The sequence below is a fragment of the Pseudorca crassidens genome, chromosome 19 (assembly GCF_039906515.1).
Source record: "Pseudorca crassidens isolate mPseCra1 chromosome 19, mPseCra1.hap1, whole genome shotgun sequence".
Lineage (NCBI taxonomy): Eukaryota > Metazoa > Chordata > Mammalia > Artiodactyla > Delphinidae > Pseudorca > Pseudorca crassidens.
Genome location: NC_090314.1, coordinates 11,994,561 through 12,011,271, shown reverse-complemented (window position 1 = coordinate 12,011,271; position 16,711 = coordinate 11,994,561). Strand labels below are relative to the sequence as shown.

Genomic DNA, 16,711 nt, shown 5'->3' with positions numbered 1-16,711 from the left:
GGTCTTCCTGCCTGACCCTCTCCAAACTGGCACATGGAAACATTGGCTCTTCCTGGGTCTTGAGGCTTCAGACTCAGATGGGAACCTTGGGGCTCTTCAGCTCACCTGCAGAACTCAGGAGTTGTCAGCCTCCATAATCACATGAGCCAATATATCTCCTATTGGTACATATACATCCTATTGGTTCTGTTTCTTCGGAGACCCTTGACTAATACTATAGCCATGAAAATTGTTAACTCTGCGGCGAAGTGGGAAGGGTGAGAGGAGGAGACTCCCAGTGTGCGTGTGTGTGTGTGTTTGAAACATTTTAAACTAATAGTATATATTACTTTTGTAATAAAAATAAAACCAAAAAATCTAATTGATTACAGACTCTTTTAAGGTCAATTTCAGAATGATCTTAGAAGGTGCAGTTTACCCACTGTGGAGACTGTTGGAGACACCATGTGCTGGAGACACGTCTAGGTCTATCTGGGGTCATACCAATCCTCCTTCTCTTAGCACACCTTTGTCACTGACCTTCGCCAGCCCAGTTCACAGTTCCCAGGCTGACAGTGGAGCAGGGGTGTTCCCTGGAACCTCTTCTGGAGGGGATCCCAACTGCAGGGAACCCCTCAGGGTGTGGGCAGACCCTCCAGCCCCAGCCCAGCCAGTTCCCCGCCCCCACCAGTGCCTTCCACGGGGCCTTCCTCTGTTTCAATCCTCTTCCCTCCCCTCCCTGACCCATGTCTTCAAGATTAGGTGTCAAGGACAGCCGTCTAGCACTTAAGCTTTCTCTCTTCCAGACCCTCTCCCTCCCTCTTCTTTGTACCCTACAGTTCCCAGTTCCAAATAACCAAGCCACGCAGAGTTTCAAGTATCTGTCCTTTTCCTAATCCACTGAGGAGGCCAAAAATTATAATAGTAATTACAGTGACTTTCAGAAGGAGGCGGGATCTCAGTCTCCCCAAGGTCTGAGCTTCTTCAACCACCCCCTTCTATCTCTCCTCAACCCCTCCCCACGCCTCTGAGGACTCTCTTCTTCCTTTCTTCAAAATGCCCAGTGGAGGACTTGGAGGCAGGCAGGATGCAGGTCAGAGGTCTGCTGGAGGTCAGAGGTCTGCTAGAGGTCAGGACATCTAGATGGTGATGTTCCGCTTTATCTCACACACCCAGCGTTTCACTTGCTGGCAGAAATCGTCGTTCCAGCGGCCGTCCCCCTGGATCTCAGCACAGTCCTCGCTGCCCCCCAGCTCGTGCCCCTGCCAGTCATCTGGCTGAGTGGCAGCCCAGTTCCTAGGAAGGCGGGACAGAGCTCAGCTCTGGATGCCCCCTCATCCCAGCAACCCTCATCCCCACCTCAGAAACGCATTGGCCTTGGGCGGTTGAGGGAGCAGCAGCTGCAGCCTTGGAGTCTGGGAGTCTGGGGGGAAGATGGCTGGAGAATTTGGTCCCTGAGGGACGAGTGGGAGTGTACTGGGGGGAGAGACCAGATGGCCATCCCCAGGCCAAACTAACAGGGAGAGAGAAGGAGTAGCCACTTACTTATAGTTGTGCCTATAGTCTGTACCATCCACCCATCTCCAGGAGCCATCACTGTCAGTGAGGCCTATCCAGGTTTGAAAGGGGTTCGTGTGTTGTGCAATGAATTTCTGGAAAACAGGCAGGAGGGAAGTTTCTAGTCCCTTGTACTTCCACGCAGGCATCAGTTATGGTTCCCTCAGCCCTCCCCAGCCTGATCTGCTGCCACCTTGAAGCAGCAGCTCCCAACACTAGTTCCTTGCTTTTTCTTCTGCAACCATAGCTAGCATTTAGTGAATATTTACTGGGCTAAACCTTGCACTAAGTGCTTTACAAGGATTATTTTATTTAAATCTCATAAAGCCCTCTAAATTGGGCGCCCTAATGATTCACACTTTACATGTGAGGTCAAGGAACTCACGGTAATCGTGGAACCCAGAGCATCAATCCAGTGCCTGAGTTCATGACCGCTGCCCCCTGACCTGGCCTCCCGTTTTATTCCTAACGCACGGCTGCTAGACTCAGATTCTAGGCTTCTCCTTGTCTTCTGCTCACAGCCTCAAACTCTTGGATCCTGACCCCGGCCCCTGCCGCGCCCATGGGCCCCAGTTACCCATTAAGGATCTCAGTTTCACTCGCCTCTCATGTACACTTATCTGCTCCTGCTTCTGTGTATAGCTGTCATTTCTGTTGTTTTCCAGGCCCCAGAGCTTCCAAGCTTGGACCCACTGCCCAGAGCCCTGTTATGACTTGGCTACATGGAGTCTGGCAGTCTGGATGAAAATAGGAAGATGCCCTATGTGCGAGGGGCAGCCCAGCCATCCAGCTGGAAAGGGCTGGGACACAAGTTGTCTTTGAGATAGCTTGCCAGGGTTCATGCACACCTCCTAGGACAACAGACATCCGAGCAGCTTTCTCTTATAGATATGGCCCTTTCTGGGAACTTAAGTCCCCTGGTTTGGGAGGGCAGCAGAGGGAGGGTGTGATCACATTGTTTTATGAAGGAAACAGGAGGATGGGTGACCAACATGCACGTGTAGCAGTTCTCTTTGACAGCATATGAAAGGTCTCCAACTGCATTTGGAGGAAAATTTCCTAATTCCACTCTCATGTCCTAGAGACCCAACTAAGATTGCAGTTAGTCACCTCATCTAAAGGCAGATACAGTAGCACCTTTGAATTCTAGAATCCTGCAAATAGGTCGACATCCTGCGCATGAAGGGACAGCCCTCAGAGGCTGGTAGGGGTGCTCCCCAAAATCAAGGGAGTCAACTGAGCTGGAGGGAAAGTGACTGGAGACAAGATATTCTATTCGCTGCTGCCACCTGCCCCAGTGCCCTCTTCCCACCATCACAAGAAGCTGAATAACTGAACAAAGAATACAAATCATCAGTATCCAGCCCTCTGTGTTGAAGACTGAGGGGAAGAATGAAATACTGCCAAATGATTGAAGAAGATAGTCCAGAAGAATGCATCTGCCCTGTTCACGAGTAAATAACAGGCAAGAAAGAATTCAGCCCATTCAAAGAAGTAGCACAGGGGAGTATTATCATGGAACTTGTGCAAAAATAGAGGATGGAAAGGAAGAGGAGGAAGAAAAAAGCACTGTGATATCAAAAGAGAGGTGAAAAATATACTTTGTAAAGAAGGCATGTTTCAAAACATAAGAGGATACTGGAGAACAACTTACATCCTCAAAAACATTGAAGAGGAGATGAACGACATAAAAATATGAAACAATATATCAAAGAAGAAAGATAACAATGAAAAGTAAAGAGAAGAAATTGAAGAGAAAATTTTGAAGTACATTAAAAACAAAAAGCCCCAGCAATTCAGCAAAAAAAACAAGCCTGAAATACAAAAGATAGGCTTGAGAAAAGAACCCAGAATACAGAGGAAAAGAGAGAAAGATAGAAGTAAACAGCAATAAGATGATGGCTATGGGGGCAGACAATGGAGATCATTTTGGAAGATGTGCTCCAGAGGAAAAGAGAACAAATGGTCAAGAAAAAATTTTCAAACACAGGGCTTAAGAAAATCTTCCAAAATGTTAGAAAACCTAACTTTATGTGTTAAAAGGACTCTCCTGGCCTCAGAGTAAAAATACAGAGAGAATGAGCAACACTGAGATATATCTGGACGAGGTTAATGAAATTCAAAGACAGAAAAGACTCCAACTATTCGTGCAAACATTTAAGGAATGTGGGAGAGAAACGAACAAGGCGTTATAAGCCTCAAAGTTGCTAAGAGACTAGTTCTTGATTGTTCTCAACAAAAAAAGAAATGATAATTATGTGACATGATAAAGGTGAGAGCTAACACTACTGTATTAACCATATTGCAATATGTAAATGTATCAAACCAGCATGCTATACACCTCAAACTTACAGTGTTAAATGTCAATGATATCTCAATTTTAAAAAAGAGAAAAGAGTGAGGCATGTGAAGGTGTGCTGGTTTCCTCATCTTTCATATGGAAAGTTATATAACCTCTTATTTTTTGAAGCCAATAAGTTTCAGCCCATCATTTAAAGTTATGACAGTAGGGCTTCCCTGGTGGCTCAGTGGTTGAGAGTCCGCCTGCTGATGCAGGGGACGCAGGTTCGTGCCCCGGTCCAGGAAGATCCCGCGTGCCGCGGAGCAGCTGGGCCCGTGGGCCATGGCCGCTGGGCCTGCGCGTCCGGAGCCTGTGCTCCACAATGGGAGAGGCAGCGGCAGTGAGAGGCCCGCGTACCACAAAAATAAATAAATAAATAAAATAAAAAAATAAAGTTATGACAGTAATTACTAGTATAATGAAATACAGGCTACATCTAGTCCAAAATAACACAGAGGAGAAAACAAAAATAATAAATCTCTGATAGCAAATGGCAGAAAACAAAAGCAGCATACAAAACAGAAAAAAAAAGACTGGATTAAAGATATGTATTTTAAAATAAATGTAAGTGAGACAGCCCAGAGATAAACCCACACACCTACGGCCAATTAATCTACAACAAAGGAGGCAAGAATATACAATGCAGAAAAGACAGTCACTTCAACAATCGGTGCTGGGAAAACTGGACAGCTACATGTAAATCAATGAAATTAGAACACTCTCCCACACCATATACAAAAATAAACTCAAAATGGTTTAAAAACCTGTATATATTGGGACTTCCCTGGTGGTACAGTGGTTAAGAATCCTGCCAATGCAGGGGACACGGGTTTGAGCCCTGGTCTGGGAAGACCCCACATGCTGCAGAGCAACTAAGCCCGTGTGCCACATCTACTGAGCCTGTGCTCTGGAGCCTGTGAGCCACAACTACTGAATCCGGAGTGCCTAGAGCCCATGCTCTGCAACAAGAGAAGCCACTGCAATGAGAAGCCCACGCACTGCAACGAAGAGTAGCCCCCGCTTGCAGCAGCTAGAGAAAGCCCGTGCACGGCAACAGAGACCCAACGCAGTCAAATATAAATAAATAAATAAATAAACTTATATAAAAAAAAAACCTATATATGACATGTCACCATAAAACTCCTAGAAGAGAACATAGACAAAATATTCTTGGACATAAATTATAGCAATATTTTCTTAGATCAGTCTCTCAAGGCAAAAGAAATAAAAGCAAAAATAAATGGGATCTAATCAAACAAAAGCTTTTGCACAGCAAAAGAAACCCTTAACAAAAAAGACAGTCTATGGAAAGGGAGAAAATATTAGCAAATGATGCAGCTGACAAGGGGTTAATGTCCCCAATATAAAAACAGCTCATACAGCTCAATACTGAAAAAGCAAACAACTCAATAAAAAAAATGGGCAGAAGACCTAAATAGACATTTCTCCAAAGAAGACATACAGATGGCCAACAGGCACATGAAAAGATGCTCAGTATGGCTAATTATTAGAGGAATGCAAAACAAAACCGCAATGTGGTATTACTTCACACTGGTCAGAATGGCCATCATCAAAAAGTCTACAAACAATAAGTGCTAGAGAAGGTGTGGAGAAAAGGGAACCCTCGTACCTTGTTGGTGGGAATGTAAGTTGGTACAGCCACTACGGAAAACACTATGGAGGTTCCTTAAGAAACTAAAAATAGAGCTACCATATGATCAAGCAATCCCACCTGTGGGTATATCCCGTGGGTATATATCTGGAAAAGACAAAAGTTCTAATTCGAAAAGATACCTGCACCCCAACGTTCATAGCAGCACTATTTACAATAGCCAAGACATGGAAGCGACCTAAGTGTCCACTGACAAATGACTGGCTTAAGAAGATGTGGTGTATGTATGTATGTACGTATATATATATATATATTACTCAGCCATAAAAAAAATGAAATATGCCATTTGCAGCAACATGGATGGACCTAGAGATTATCATACTAAGTCAAAGACAAATATTATATATCACTTATGTGTGAATATAAAAAATAATACAAAGGAATCTATATACAAAACAGAAATAGACTCACAAACAGAAGACATAGAAAACAAACCTATAGTTACCAAAGGGGAAAGAGAGGCAGGGAGGGATAAATTAGGAGTATGGGGTTAACAGATACACACTACTATCCATAAAATAGATAAGCAATAAGGATTTACTGTATAGCACAGGGAACTATATTCAATATCTTATAATAACCTAAAATGGAAAATAATCTGAAAAAAATATATAGCTGAATCACTTTGCTATACATCTCAAACTAACCCAATATTGTGAATCATACTTCAGTTAAAAAAAGAAAAGAGGGGCTTCGCGCTTCCCTGGTGGCGCAGTGGTTAAGAATCCGCCTGCCAATGCAGGGGACATGGGTTCGAGCCCTGGTCCAGGAAGATCCCACATGCCGCAGAGCAACTAAGCCCGTGCACCACAAGTATTGAGCCTGAGCTCAAAGCCCACGAGCCACAACTACTGAGCCCGCGTGCCACAACTACTGAAGCCCACACACCTAGAGACCATGCTCCACAGCAAGAGAAGCCACTGCAATGAGAAGCCTGCTCACTGCAACGAAGAGTAGCCGCCGCTCACCACAACTAAAGAAAGCCTGCACGCAGCAACGAAGAGCCAACACAGCTAAAAATAAATAAATAAAATAAATTTTTTAAAAAAAGAAAAATAGGGCTTCCCTGGTGGCGCAGTGGTTGGGAGTCCGCCTGCCGATGCAGGGGACACGGGTTCGTGCCCCGGTCCGGGAAGATCCCACATGCTGTGGAGCGGCTAGGCCTGTGAGCCACGGCCGTTGAGCCTCCATGTCCGGAGCCTGTGCTCTGCAACGGGAGAGGCCACAACAGTGAGAGGCCCACTTACCGCAAAAAAAAAAAAAAAAAAAAAGAAAAAGAAGAAGAAATGTAAATGAGATAACACTCACCTCTTAAAGACAAAAAGTCTCTAACATACTCAGTTTTTAAAAACCAAAAACAACTATACACAACCTGTAGGAGAAATACCTTAAGCTTAGCTGAACAGTAGAGTAGCATCACATGGGTGGGGTCGGGGGGAGACCTTAAAAAATCTCAGTGCCCAGGATGAATCCAAAATTAACTAAATCAGAATCTTTGAGTGTAAGACCAGGTGTCAATATGTTTTAAATTCCTCAAGAGATTATAATATACTGCAAAGGCTGAGAATGACTCATCTATGAGACTCAGAAAGGTTGGAAATAAAAGGATGGGCAAAGATACATGAAGCAAATGCAAGCGAAATCAAGGACCAGTCTATTCATATCACATGAAGATGAATTCAAGGCAAAAAGCATTAAACAGGACACTGACATTCACTTCAAAATGATGAAGGTGGGAACTTCCTTGGTGGCACAGTGGATAGGACTCTGCACTCCCAATGCCGGGAGCCCGGGTTTGATCCCTGGTCAGGGATCCCACATGCATGCCGCAACTAGAAGCCCGCCTGCTGCAACTAAGGAGCCCGAGAGCCACAACTAAGACCTGGTGCAACCAACCAAATAAATAAATAATTTTTTTTTTTTTAACGATGAAGGTACAAACCCATCCACCATGAAGTTGTAGCCGGCATGAAATTTTGTGGACCAAATCACAGACTGCTGAAATCTTAGGTTGACCCACATGAAACTGATATTTTATAGGCCAATACTGATAGAATGTTGGCAATTTCAACCTGATTGGTAAAGCAAGATATGTTTGGAATCATTCTACCATGCAGAATGTGTGGCAAGTTACTTAACCTCTCTGCTCTTTAGTTCCCTCATTTCTATGCCCCTCAAAGTGGGGATAACAAGAATGCCTACCCCATAGGGTTGTGAGGATTAAAGTAGATATATAAAAGTGCCTGGCCCATAGTAAGGACTCAGTAAATATTACCATTTACTTTTCCCAAAAATGCCCCATGTTCTAATGGATTGGTTCTTCCCTGTGAACTTGCCATTTGGGGTTGTGGTCTGGTGATAGCATCAGGAAGGGAGACCTGGGGTGCTTTGGAGGAACCCAGTAACCCACAGCGGTGAGTCTCTGGGAATCCCGCCCACTCTGTTCCGTTCACCCAAGGGACCATCACATGCCAAGGCCAGCACACAGCAAGCAGGGACTCTCAGTGGCTCCACTGTGTTCTCCACCCAAGTCCCGGCCCTTTAGTTCATCCTGACACATATTCTGTCTCCTGACGTGCTCCTCATCACCCGGTCACCTGGCTCCTGTCCTTTGCCCCAGCTCCGGGCTGTAATCTCCCACCTCTTAGAATCAATGCCTTAGATTCCATCATGGATCTCCCAGATCTGGGCCAGACTTCTGCTTCTGGATTCTTCCTCAGGTTAGAAAAAATAACAAAACAAGCCTGACCCAGCCTCCCAGAGTTTGCATTCCCAAGGCTTCCTCCTGCTTTTGGGAAAGGTACGGTTTCACCTGTTCCTCTCTGGAGTTGATGACCACCAGGTGGGCGTCCTCCAGCTGGCAGTACTTCTCAGCCTCAGGCCAGGGCTTCCCTGAGCGAGAGAACCAGTAGCAGCTGCCTTCATAGTCCACCCAGTTCACGGGGCAGCACTCTGTGCCTGAAGGCATTGGGGGGCAGAGGGAGATGAGATCCAGCTGGACGGGACAGGCAGGAGGGACTGGAGACCCCCACACACCCCGCCCCGTCCCTACCGTTGCTCTGGAGGAACGCCAGCTGACAAGCCAGCGTGCGCATATCCATCGGGAAGTGCTTCAGATGAAGCAGCAAAGTGGCATGATCTAGGAGCCAAAATGATGACAATGGTGTGGGCAGTGCACTGTGTGCCCACCTACCAGGACTCCAGCATTTGGCTGGGGAAACACAACACACACACACACACGCACACGCACACACACGCACACGCACACACACACACACTCAAGGGAGAGTCTCTGACCTGCTTTCAGGTCTTGCTGCTGTTTTTCCAGCTTGGCTTCCAGAGATGTCACCTTGTCACCGGCGCTGCCTCCTGAAAAAGAGGAAAGCTAAACTGTTTCCCTCCGTTCCGCATCCCCAACATCCCTCTATCCTCACACCACTGGAGCACCAGTCTGGGCCACCTTTACCTTGACGTGGGAAGTTGCGTGCCCGCCCACTGGTCTCCCCGACTCCGCCCACTCTTCCCAATGCTACGCAGTGATTTTCTGAAGCGTAAACTGCGCAGGCCTGTCCACTGCTAAATCCTTCTGATGGATTCCCACTTTCTCAAAATAAAGTCTCACGAGTTAGCATGGCTTGCCTGCATGGCCCGGCCCCTACCCACCTCTCTGGCCCACACCTCCTGCCACACTGGACGCGTTTAGAGTCCCAGAATGTGCAATGGTCTTCCTCATGCCCCGGTCATCACAGACTCTGCTCTCTACCTGGCTCTAACCTCCATCCTCCACTCTTAACACCTACTCATCCTTCAGGGACCCTCGGCTCAGGAATCAGCATCCTTAGAAGCCTTGCCCAGCTTCTCCAGTTGGGTTATCTGCCCGCATCTGTGCACACCCTGCCCCCAGCACCCCGCAAACACTCCCCTATTGCAGATCCAGCACTGGGCACCCAGCACGGAGTCCAGCAAACCCATGCTGAAAAACCAGCTCCTTGACCATCCAGCCCATCCCAGTCCCTCCCCTAGGGGCACTCCCACTCACCATGGGAGCTTAGAGCCAGGATCTCCATCAAGGTGCTCGAGGAGAAGTTGCTGAAAGTTTCCTTTAGAGTCTGCAGCTCCACTTGCAGCTGTGCTCCTTGTCAGACAGAACAGGATGAAGTGGGCTGCGCTGTGTTCCATATCACTATCCATCTGACTGTCCCCTTCCCCACCCCAGCACTGCCCCCATATTTGCCCCAGCACTGCCCCCATCTCTTCCCCTATCGTGGCTCTCATTGCCCCCAGCACTGCCTGTATCGCCTCCCCCACTGCTGCCCCACCCCTGTGACCCTTACTTTGGGACCCCATCACACAGACGGCCACCAGCAGCAGGATGTTGAAGCCCAGGACAAGCAGACTGAGGCGGAGCTGGGAGCAGAGACGCTGCAGGACAAAGGGCTGGGGAGGAGGCGTCCCTGCAAGAGAAGGGGTGTCAGGACGAGGGGCATCGGAGGCAGGGGAGCTGGAAAGCCAGTGTCATTGAGCATCAGGGGAACAGAGCCTGAGGACATACAGCCTTGGGGTGGGAGGGGGCGAGAGGAAGGTAGATGGGGGTGCTATTGGGGGAGTCAATGGGCTTTACCCCAGCGTTCATGCAGCGTGCACATACACACACATTTGTACACTCGCACCCACAGGAACTCATGCAAACATGCACACACACAGAGGTGCATATGATGCACATGCACGTGATATTCACATCATCTGTGTGCACAGCCTTGATCCTGGACCTGGGGGTCCTAGAGGCTAGACCCTGTCTTAAAATTTGTCTGGGCCCCTCAGACAAATCCAAAACTGGGACAACTGCCCCCGATTCCACTGGGATCCTTAAGTCAGGGTCATTCCACCATGGACCACTCCCCAGGGGCCGCCCCCCAAGCCCATCCTCCCATCTCCCACCACTCAGGGCCTCCTTGCCCTCTTCCCTCCGCCCTTGCCCCCCAGAAACCTCTGTTCCACCATAAACCTTCTCCCCTTAGCGCTCAATCATCTCACAGAAACCTCTCCATCCCCCGTGACCAAGCTGAGCCCTGACCCCCCCCAAACACACACAATCACACACGCATTTTTCATTTCACTCATGAGTGCACACACTCTCCTTAGCACATTCTCACACACGCACTAAGATGCCCGTCCTCTCACACACTCTCGCACATACTGCAGCACATGTAACACACACACATTCTCACACACTCACATGCTCTCACACTCGTGCACCCACATCTTCACACACGCAGAGCTGGCCTCTCCCCTCCTGCCAACTCTGCAGGCTTGGCAGGGGCTGTCCTCCCAGCCGTGGGCTCCTGCTTTTGTGTCTTCCTCCTGCAAACAGAATACTTCCTCTTCCCTGCCTTGGACCCTGAGCCCCCTCTCTCCACAGCCAGGCACCCCCTCAACCACCCAGAACTCTTGACCCCTCACACCAAGGACTGTCACCTTCTTCCACGTCAGCCACACCCAGCCTTCCTCTTGACCCAGACAGGCATGTCTCTGACACCCCACTGCCCACTCCCCCCTCTCAGCATATCCTCCCCTTTTCCTCTCACCCCCAACAAGTCTTCCTCAATCCCCTGGGAGAGAAGCTCTCCCAGATCACAGTCTTCTCCACCCAGAGGGGACCCCATGGCTGAGCCCTGACTGCTCTCTCCAGCACCATCCACTCAGCGGGCCCCTGTCCTGCTTCCCAACCTGACCTATGACCTATAAACCCCTGACTCTGGGTCAGCTCAGCATTTATCTCTGCACCTCTACCCTGAAACCAGACCCTCCACGGCTGATCAGCTGTGCCACCAACTGGCTCTGAGGTCACAGACAAGTCATTGTACCTCTGGGCGCCTCCGTTTTCTCATGTCCACTTAAATGAGGAATATAAAAGAGTCAAACTCAGGAATTGAGGGTACAATGGTGGTTGCCAGGGGCTGGGGAAATGAGGGATTGCTGTTCAAGGAGTATAAAATTTGTCATGCAAGTTGAATAAGTTCCAGAGACCTGCCATACAACATGGTGCCCGAGCTCACAATGGGCTGCTGGGCACTTAAAAATGTGTCAAGTGGGTACATCTCATATTAGGTGTTCTTACTGCGATTTTTAAAAATTGGGGTAAGAACAGTAGCTACCTGAATGGATTATTCTGAGAATGAAATTAAACATAGAAAGTGCTGCACAGGCAAGTTTGAAAGTAAAAAAAAAACGGGTCTAAACATGGACCCAGAGGGGCTAGATTTACCCTCCTCCCAGAAACAACCACAACAAAAGACAGATAGCTGTAAGACACAATATTTTTGGAGACACTGGGATTCAGGAAACAAAGGGCAATGATCCCTGTGGAGACAGGAAACAAACAAGGTGAGCCCTCTGATTGCCCCAGCCTCCTGCTGGGAGAAAGTTTTCAGGCCACAGGGCTGGGAGGGGAAATCCAATCAGAGCCCAGATGGAGCTGGAAGTCTGTGGAGACCAAAGGGGTCAGAATTCACAGGACAGAGGATCAGAGAAGAGAGCTGCAGAGAGAATCCCAGAGATCTGGGGAAGGTTTCCCTCAAGCAAGCAGCTGAGTACTGATCAACACATGCGTGTAAGGAAAACTACCCAAGGCCAGGAGAAAAACAATCCAAAAGCTTTAGGGAACAGTGCCTGGCAGAAATAGGGCCAAGAATAGTGCCTATTCCCACAAGCCAGACTGGAAATCTCATAACCCACAGGGCACTGGGTAGAGTACCCAAGAAGTTCCCAACCCACCTAACAAATTATCAAAGCAAACCCAAAAGGATCAAATTGACTCCAAGTTACTTAACCACATCCCAGAACAAAGCTCATGAACATTTAGAGGAATACAAATATATCCAGCACACAAGGAGGTAAAATTCACAATGTCTGGCATCCAATCAAAGATTACCAGGCATACAAAGAAGCCAGAAAACACAACTCAAAATGAGGAGGTTAATAAATCTACCAAAACTGATCCAGAACTGACACAGATGTTAGAATTAACAGACAACGACATTAAAAGTTATTGTAGGGGCTTCCCTGGTGGCGCAGTGGTTGAGAATCTGCCTGCTAATGCAGGGGACACAGGTTCGAGCCCTGGTCTGGGAGGATCCCACATGCCGTGGAGCAACTAGGCCCGTGTGCCACAACTACTGAGCCTGCACGTCTGGAGCCTGTGCTCCGCAACAAGAGAGGCCGCGATAGTGAGAGGCCCACGCACTGCGATGAAGAGTGGCCCCAGCTTGCCAAAACTAGAGAAAGCCCGCGCACAGAAACGAAGACCCAACACAGCAAAAATAAATAATTAAAAAAAAAAAAAGTTATTGTAAAGTATTCAAAAATTAAGTTGGCTATCAAAGAAGATATTTAAAAGTCCCAAGTTGAACTTCTAGACATGAAAACTACAATGTCTGGAATGAAAAATACACTGGATACAATTAATGGAAGATTAGACATGCATAAGGAAAGATCAGTGAACTTAGAAACATAGCAATAATAACTATATAAAAAGAAACACCAAGAGAAAAAAGATTCCCACCCCTCCTTCCAAACTAGAAAGACCACCAGTGAGCTGTGGGATCACTAATATATGTGTAATTGGAGTCTTCATGGAAAGGGGAGATGGGGATGCAGAAAAATTTTTGGAGGAAATAATGGCCAATATATTTCTAAATCTTCTGAAAACTATAGGCATATAAAAGGCTGGGGAAGAATGGAATGTGGTCCCTGGTAAGCAGGTGGCAGATGTCAGCTGTTGACTTAAAAAAAATGTTCGAGTTCAGTTTTATTTGGGGCAAAATGAGGACTGCAGCCCGGGACACAGACAACTCTGAGAAACTGCCCCGAGGAGGTGAGGGGAGGAGCCAGGATATATAAAGGTTTTGCAACAAAGGGCTGGTAGTTGGGAACATCAAAAGATTACTGTTAATTAAAGAAAACCAGATATCTCAAGTTAAGAGCTTTTCTATGTATGGGAAGATGCAAGGGTCTGGGCTCACTGAAATCATTCCTTTGACACGCATCTCAGCCATCTGGGACCAGTATCATGTATTTTCACATCCTGAGTTTCCTCAGGGCTCACCGCAGGGAGTGGCTGCAGTCTGATGGCTGCTAGATGGCAGGTATTCTTTTCAGCCCCGAGTTCCCTCAGGGCTCACCAGCTCCCATTGGAGGGTTGCAATGTTGATGACTGTGACATCCTTTGTTTATTGATATGGCAGGAAATATTCCATTTATAAATATTCCATTTATCACAGCCCACATGAAGGCAGCAGAGGCTGCTGGAGAGAAAAGTACTGATGGTTGCACCTGCTCGGTCTCACCCTGCAATGCTGTCCACCAGGTCTTTTTTGGGTGAGTCCCCTCTCCCACGAAATCCAAAACCTCTAGACTCTCTCCAAGCCTCCTGTTTAAACACTGAATCCTCTTGTCTTCAGAAGATTCAACAATATCCAAAATCATTTTTGAGTGTTCACTACATACCAGGCAGCACGTGGGCCCCGGCGGTGCAGAGGGGAGTAGACAGATATGGCCTCTCCCCATGCAGCCTACTGCCTGGTGGAAAGGTCTGCCAGCCCGCTACCCCAGGAAAGGAGAAGTGTGGTGGGAATACCTGTCCTTCCTGATGTTCCTGCCCTGCCCAGCTCCCACCCTCACCTGCGAGAGCACCTGCCCTCCCTTGGTCTGCCAGCCTCAGGACTGAGAGGTCCCTCCTCCCAGCCCAGGCTAACCAATCCTCCTCCCTGAGCTTCGAGTCCCAACCCCTCCTGGTCTCCACAGAGCTTCACTCCATCACCAGCACGAACACCTGACACCCCTCCCCCACCCCAGCTCCAGCCCTTCAGCCTAGAATTGCTCAGATCCTTCTCACCTGAAAACCTTCTCTCAGACACTTGGAGCCTTCGGTCAAGATTTGCTAGAGAAGGATCCAGGCAGGGGGCTTGGGGTAAGTGGGAATCTTCCAGAATCTCTGTGCTCTTTCCCTCCAACTCACACCTACCCACCCCCACACACACACAGACACACACACGGCACACGCTACCTAGGTTGGAAGGAAGAGGGGGTCCTTTCTTGGGGTCCTGGGGGTGGAGAAGGAGGTGAGGTCAGGGGACAGTCCCTGGTCACAGAGTGAATGTGACAGAGACCTCGGAGGGACAGAGGGCGACCAGGAGCTAGACCAAGGTGGAGCGAAGCCCCAGACACCAGACACTTGCCTTTCCAGAATGGATCTTCTCTCCTGGGACTGCGCCCGCGAGTGCCTGGGCCCTCACCTCTGCAAAACTGGTGGTCGTTCTCCTCAGAGCCCAGATGCTGGATGTCCTGAAAGTCCCTCGCCATGCTGGATCCTGGGCTGTGGCTGGACCCGGGCTGGGGCTGGGGCTGAGCTCGGGCTTGATGCTGTGCTAAGATGCTAATTCAGGCGGAGGCTGATAGTAGGTCGAGGCAACTGTTTGGGTTGGATCTGAGGTTGGCGGGAAGTGTGGGGCTGAAATACAGCTGGGTCCCATCCTTCCTCAGGAGATGCTTGGGCCTTGACATGGCCGGAAGCCTCCCCTCCATACGTTCCAAATCACCCCACATCTTCCCATCAGCCCCCCACTCTCTCTGAACCAGGGTCTCTTTAATCCCAGACACCCCAGTCCCGCCTGCCTCCCGACCTCGGTTACCTGCTACAGGTTTGGAGGGCTGACTCTCCAGTCTCCCAGGCAGCCCAGGCCCCAGGGTGAAGGAGGGGTTTGAGCCAGAAGTGGAGCAGGTGGTGCTCACAGAGGAAAGGAGGGAAGGGGAGGGGGCCTGTCCAGGCGAGGGCCCTGAACCCGTGTGTCTGAGTGTCCAAGTGCTTCTAACCTGGCATCTCCTGCCCCTGGGACTTTGGACGGTAAACAGAAGTGGTTGGAACTCAGGCAAAGCGTGATGGGGGCGGGGGGCAGGACTGTCTCTGTCCCTCACAGAGAAGGGGTCTCTTTGGTCCGCTTTTCCCCCACAAGCAAGTCACCTCACTCCTCATGGCACATTTGGGAGGGGGCCAGGCCAGCAGGGGCCGGGGTGCAGTTGGCTCTGCCCCCTCTGCCCCTCCCCCTTTCACTTCCCGCCTCTGAATTTCCCAGAGTTGTTGGGCAGATATCCCTGACCAGGATCAGACGGGTCGCTTCTGTGCTCTTGCCCAATCCGGCATCTGAGCCTAGGCGCACCCCGCCGCGTCCTGCTGCATCAGCCACCAGGCTCCCCGGCTCTGGGCCAGATGGCCTCACTCTCCAGGAGGGGAGTAAAGCCCCTCAGGGACCCAAAGTTCGAGGGAAGGAGGGAAGAGCGTCCCTTCAGAAGGCAGTGGGCAGGAGGGGTTCAACCTCATAAATAAGCCCCTTCTGTGGCCCTGGCAACACAAACCTCGGTCTTCACACCCAGCCATGGGGCTGAATGATCCACAGACCTTTTCTCAGGTAACTCTCACTCCAGAAGGTGGGTCTTCTGCTGTTCCCACTTCACGGAGGAGGAAATAAAGCCTTGGGGAGATTAAGTGACTTGACCCGGGTGGAGGTGGGTAGGGAAATTGGGAGGCAAAACCGGATAAAGAAGAAAAAAGGCATACCATCCGAGAGGGTCTTCACAGTCCTGTGAGGAAGACGTGCCTCCACGAACTGAGAAGCGTGATTAACTCGCCGTCTACTCTCGCGCGAACTTGCCGTCTACTCTCGCTCGAACTTGCCATCTACTCTCGCACGACCTCGCCGTCTACTCTCGCGCGAACAATAGCTTGGGGAAGAAAACGCGGTTTTCTTCCCTGATCTTCTGACCCTCACCAAACTTAGCTGCAGGCTACGGGCAGAGTTCTTTTTATAAAGCTGCCTGTGTTTCCCCTTGTGCTGAAAAGGGTTTGGGACAGAGGCCTGTGCTTTTCTTGGGGTAACTTTCTGACACACAGGAAGTAGCCACACACTCCAATAGCCTGGCATTCCTGCGAAGCCACAGAAGCAGTGGTGGCTGCTTTGCTTTTTGACTGTAACTCGCAGTAAGAGATACGTTTTACAGTGTGATCCAGAGCACACACGCAGGCACCCACACACACGCATATTTGTATGTTTTGCTTTCTCCTGAATCCCCAGTGCCTGGCACATAGTAGGTTCTCAATGAGTATTTAC

At 49.1% G+C, this 16,711-nt stretch overlaps 1 protein-coding gene across 4 annotated transcripts; it reads right to left on the bottom strand.

Annotated features, from left to right (window-relative positions):
* Window positions 1-859: 859 nt before the first annotated feature.
* Window positions 860-16,376, bottom strand: ASGR2 (asialoglycoprotein receptor 2). Of its 4 annotated transcripts, none has more exons than XM_067714706.1 (9): window positions 16,162-16,376; window positions 14,843-15,018; window positions 9,884-10,003; window positions 9,589-9,684; window positions 8,847-8,918; window positions 8,602-8,688; window positions 8,362-8,507; window positions 1,525-1,631; window positions 860-1,275 (listed from the first exon to the last, which is right to left on the bottom strand). In XM_067714706.1, the coding sequence occupies exons 2-9, from the start codon at window positions 14,907-14,909 to the stop codon at window positions 1,119-1,121; spliced, it is 852 nt and encodes a 283-aa protein (XP_067570807.1). In that variant the 5' UTR covers window positions 14,910-15,018; window positions 16,162-16,376; the 3' UTR covers window positions 860-1,118. The 4 variants fall into 4 exon arrangements, with proteins under 4 accessions (XP_067570807.1, XP_067570808.1, XP_067570806.1 ...); XM_067714707.1 differs by lacking the exon at window positions 16,162-16,376 and adding an exon at window positions 15,239-15,631 and having other exon boundaries at window positions 8,362-8,441; XM_067714705.1 differs by lacking the exon at window positions 16,162-16,376 and adding an exon at window positions 15,239-15,629 and having other exon boundaries at window positions 14,843-15,033.
* Between the last annotated feature and the right edge of the window lie 335 nt (window positions 16,377-16,711).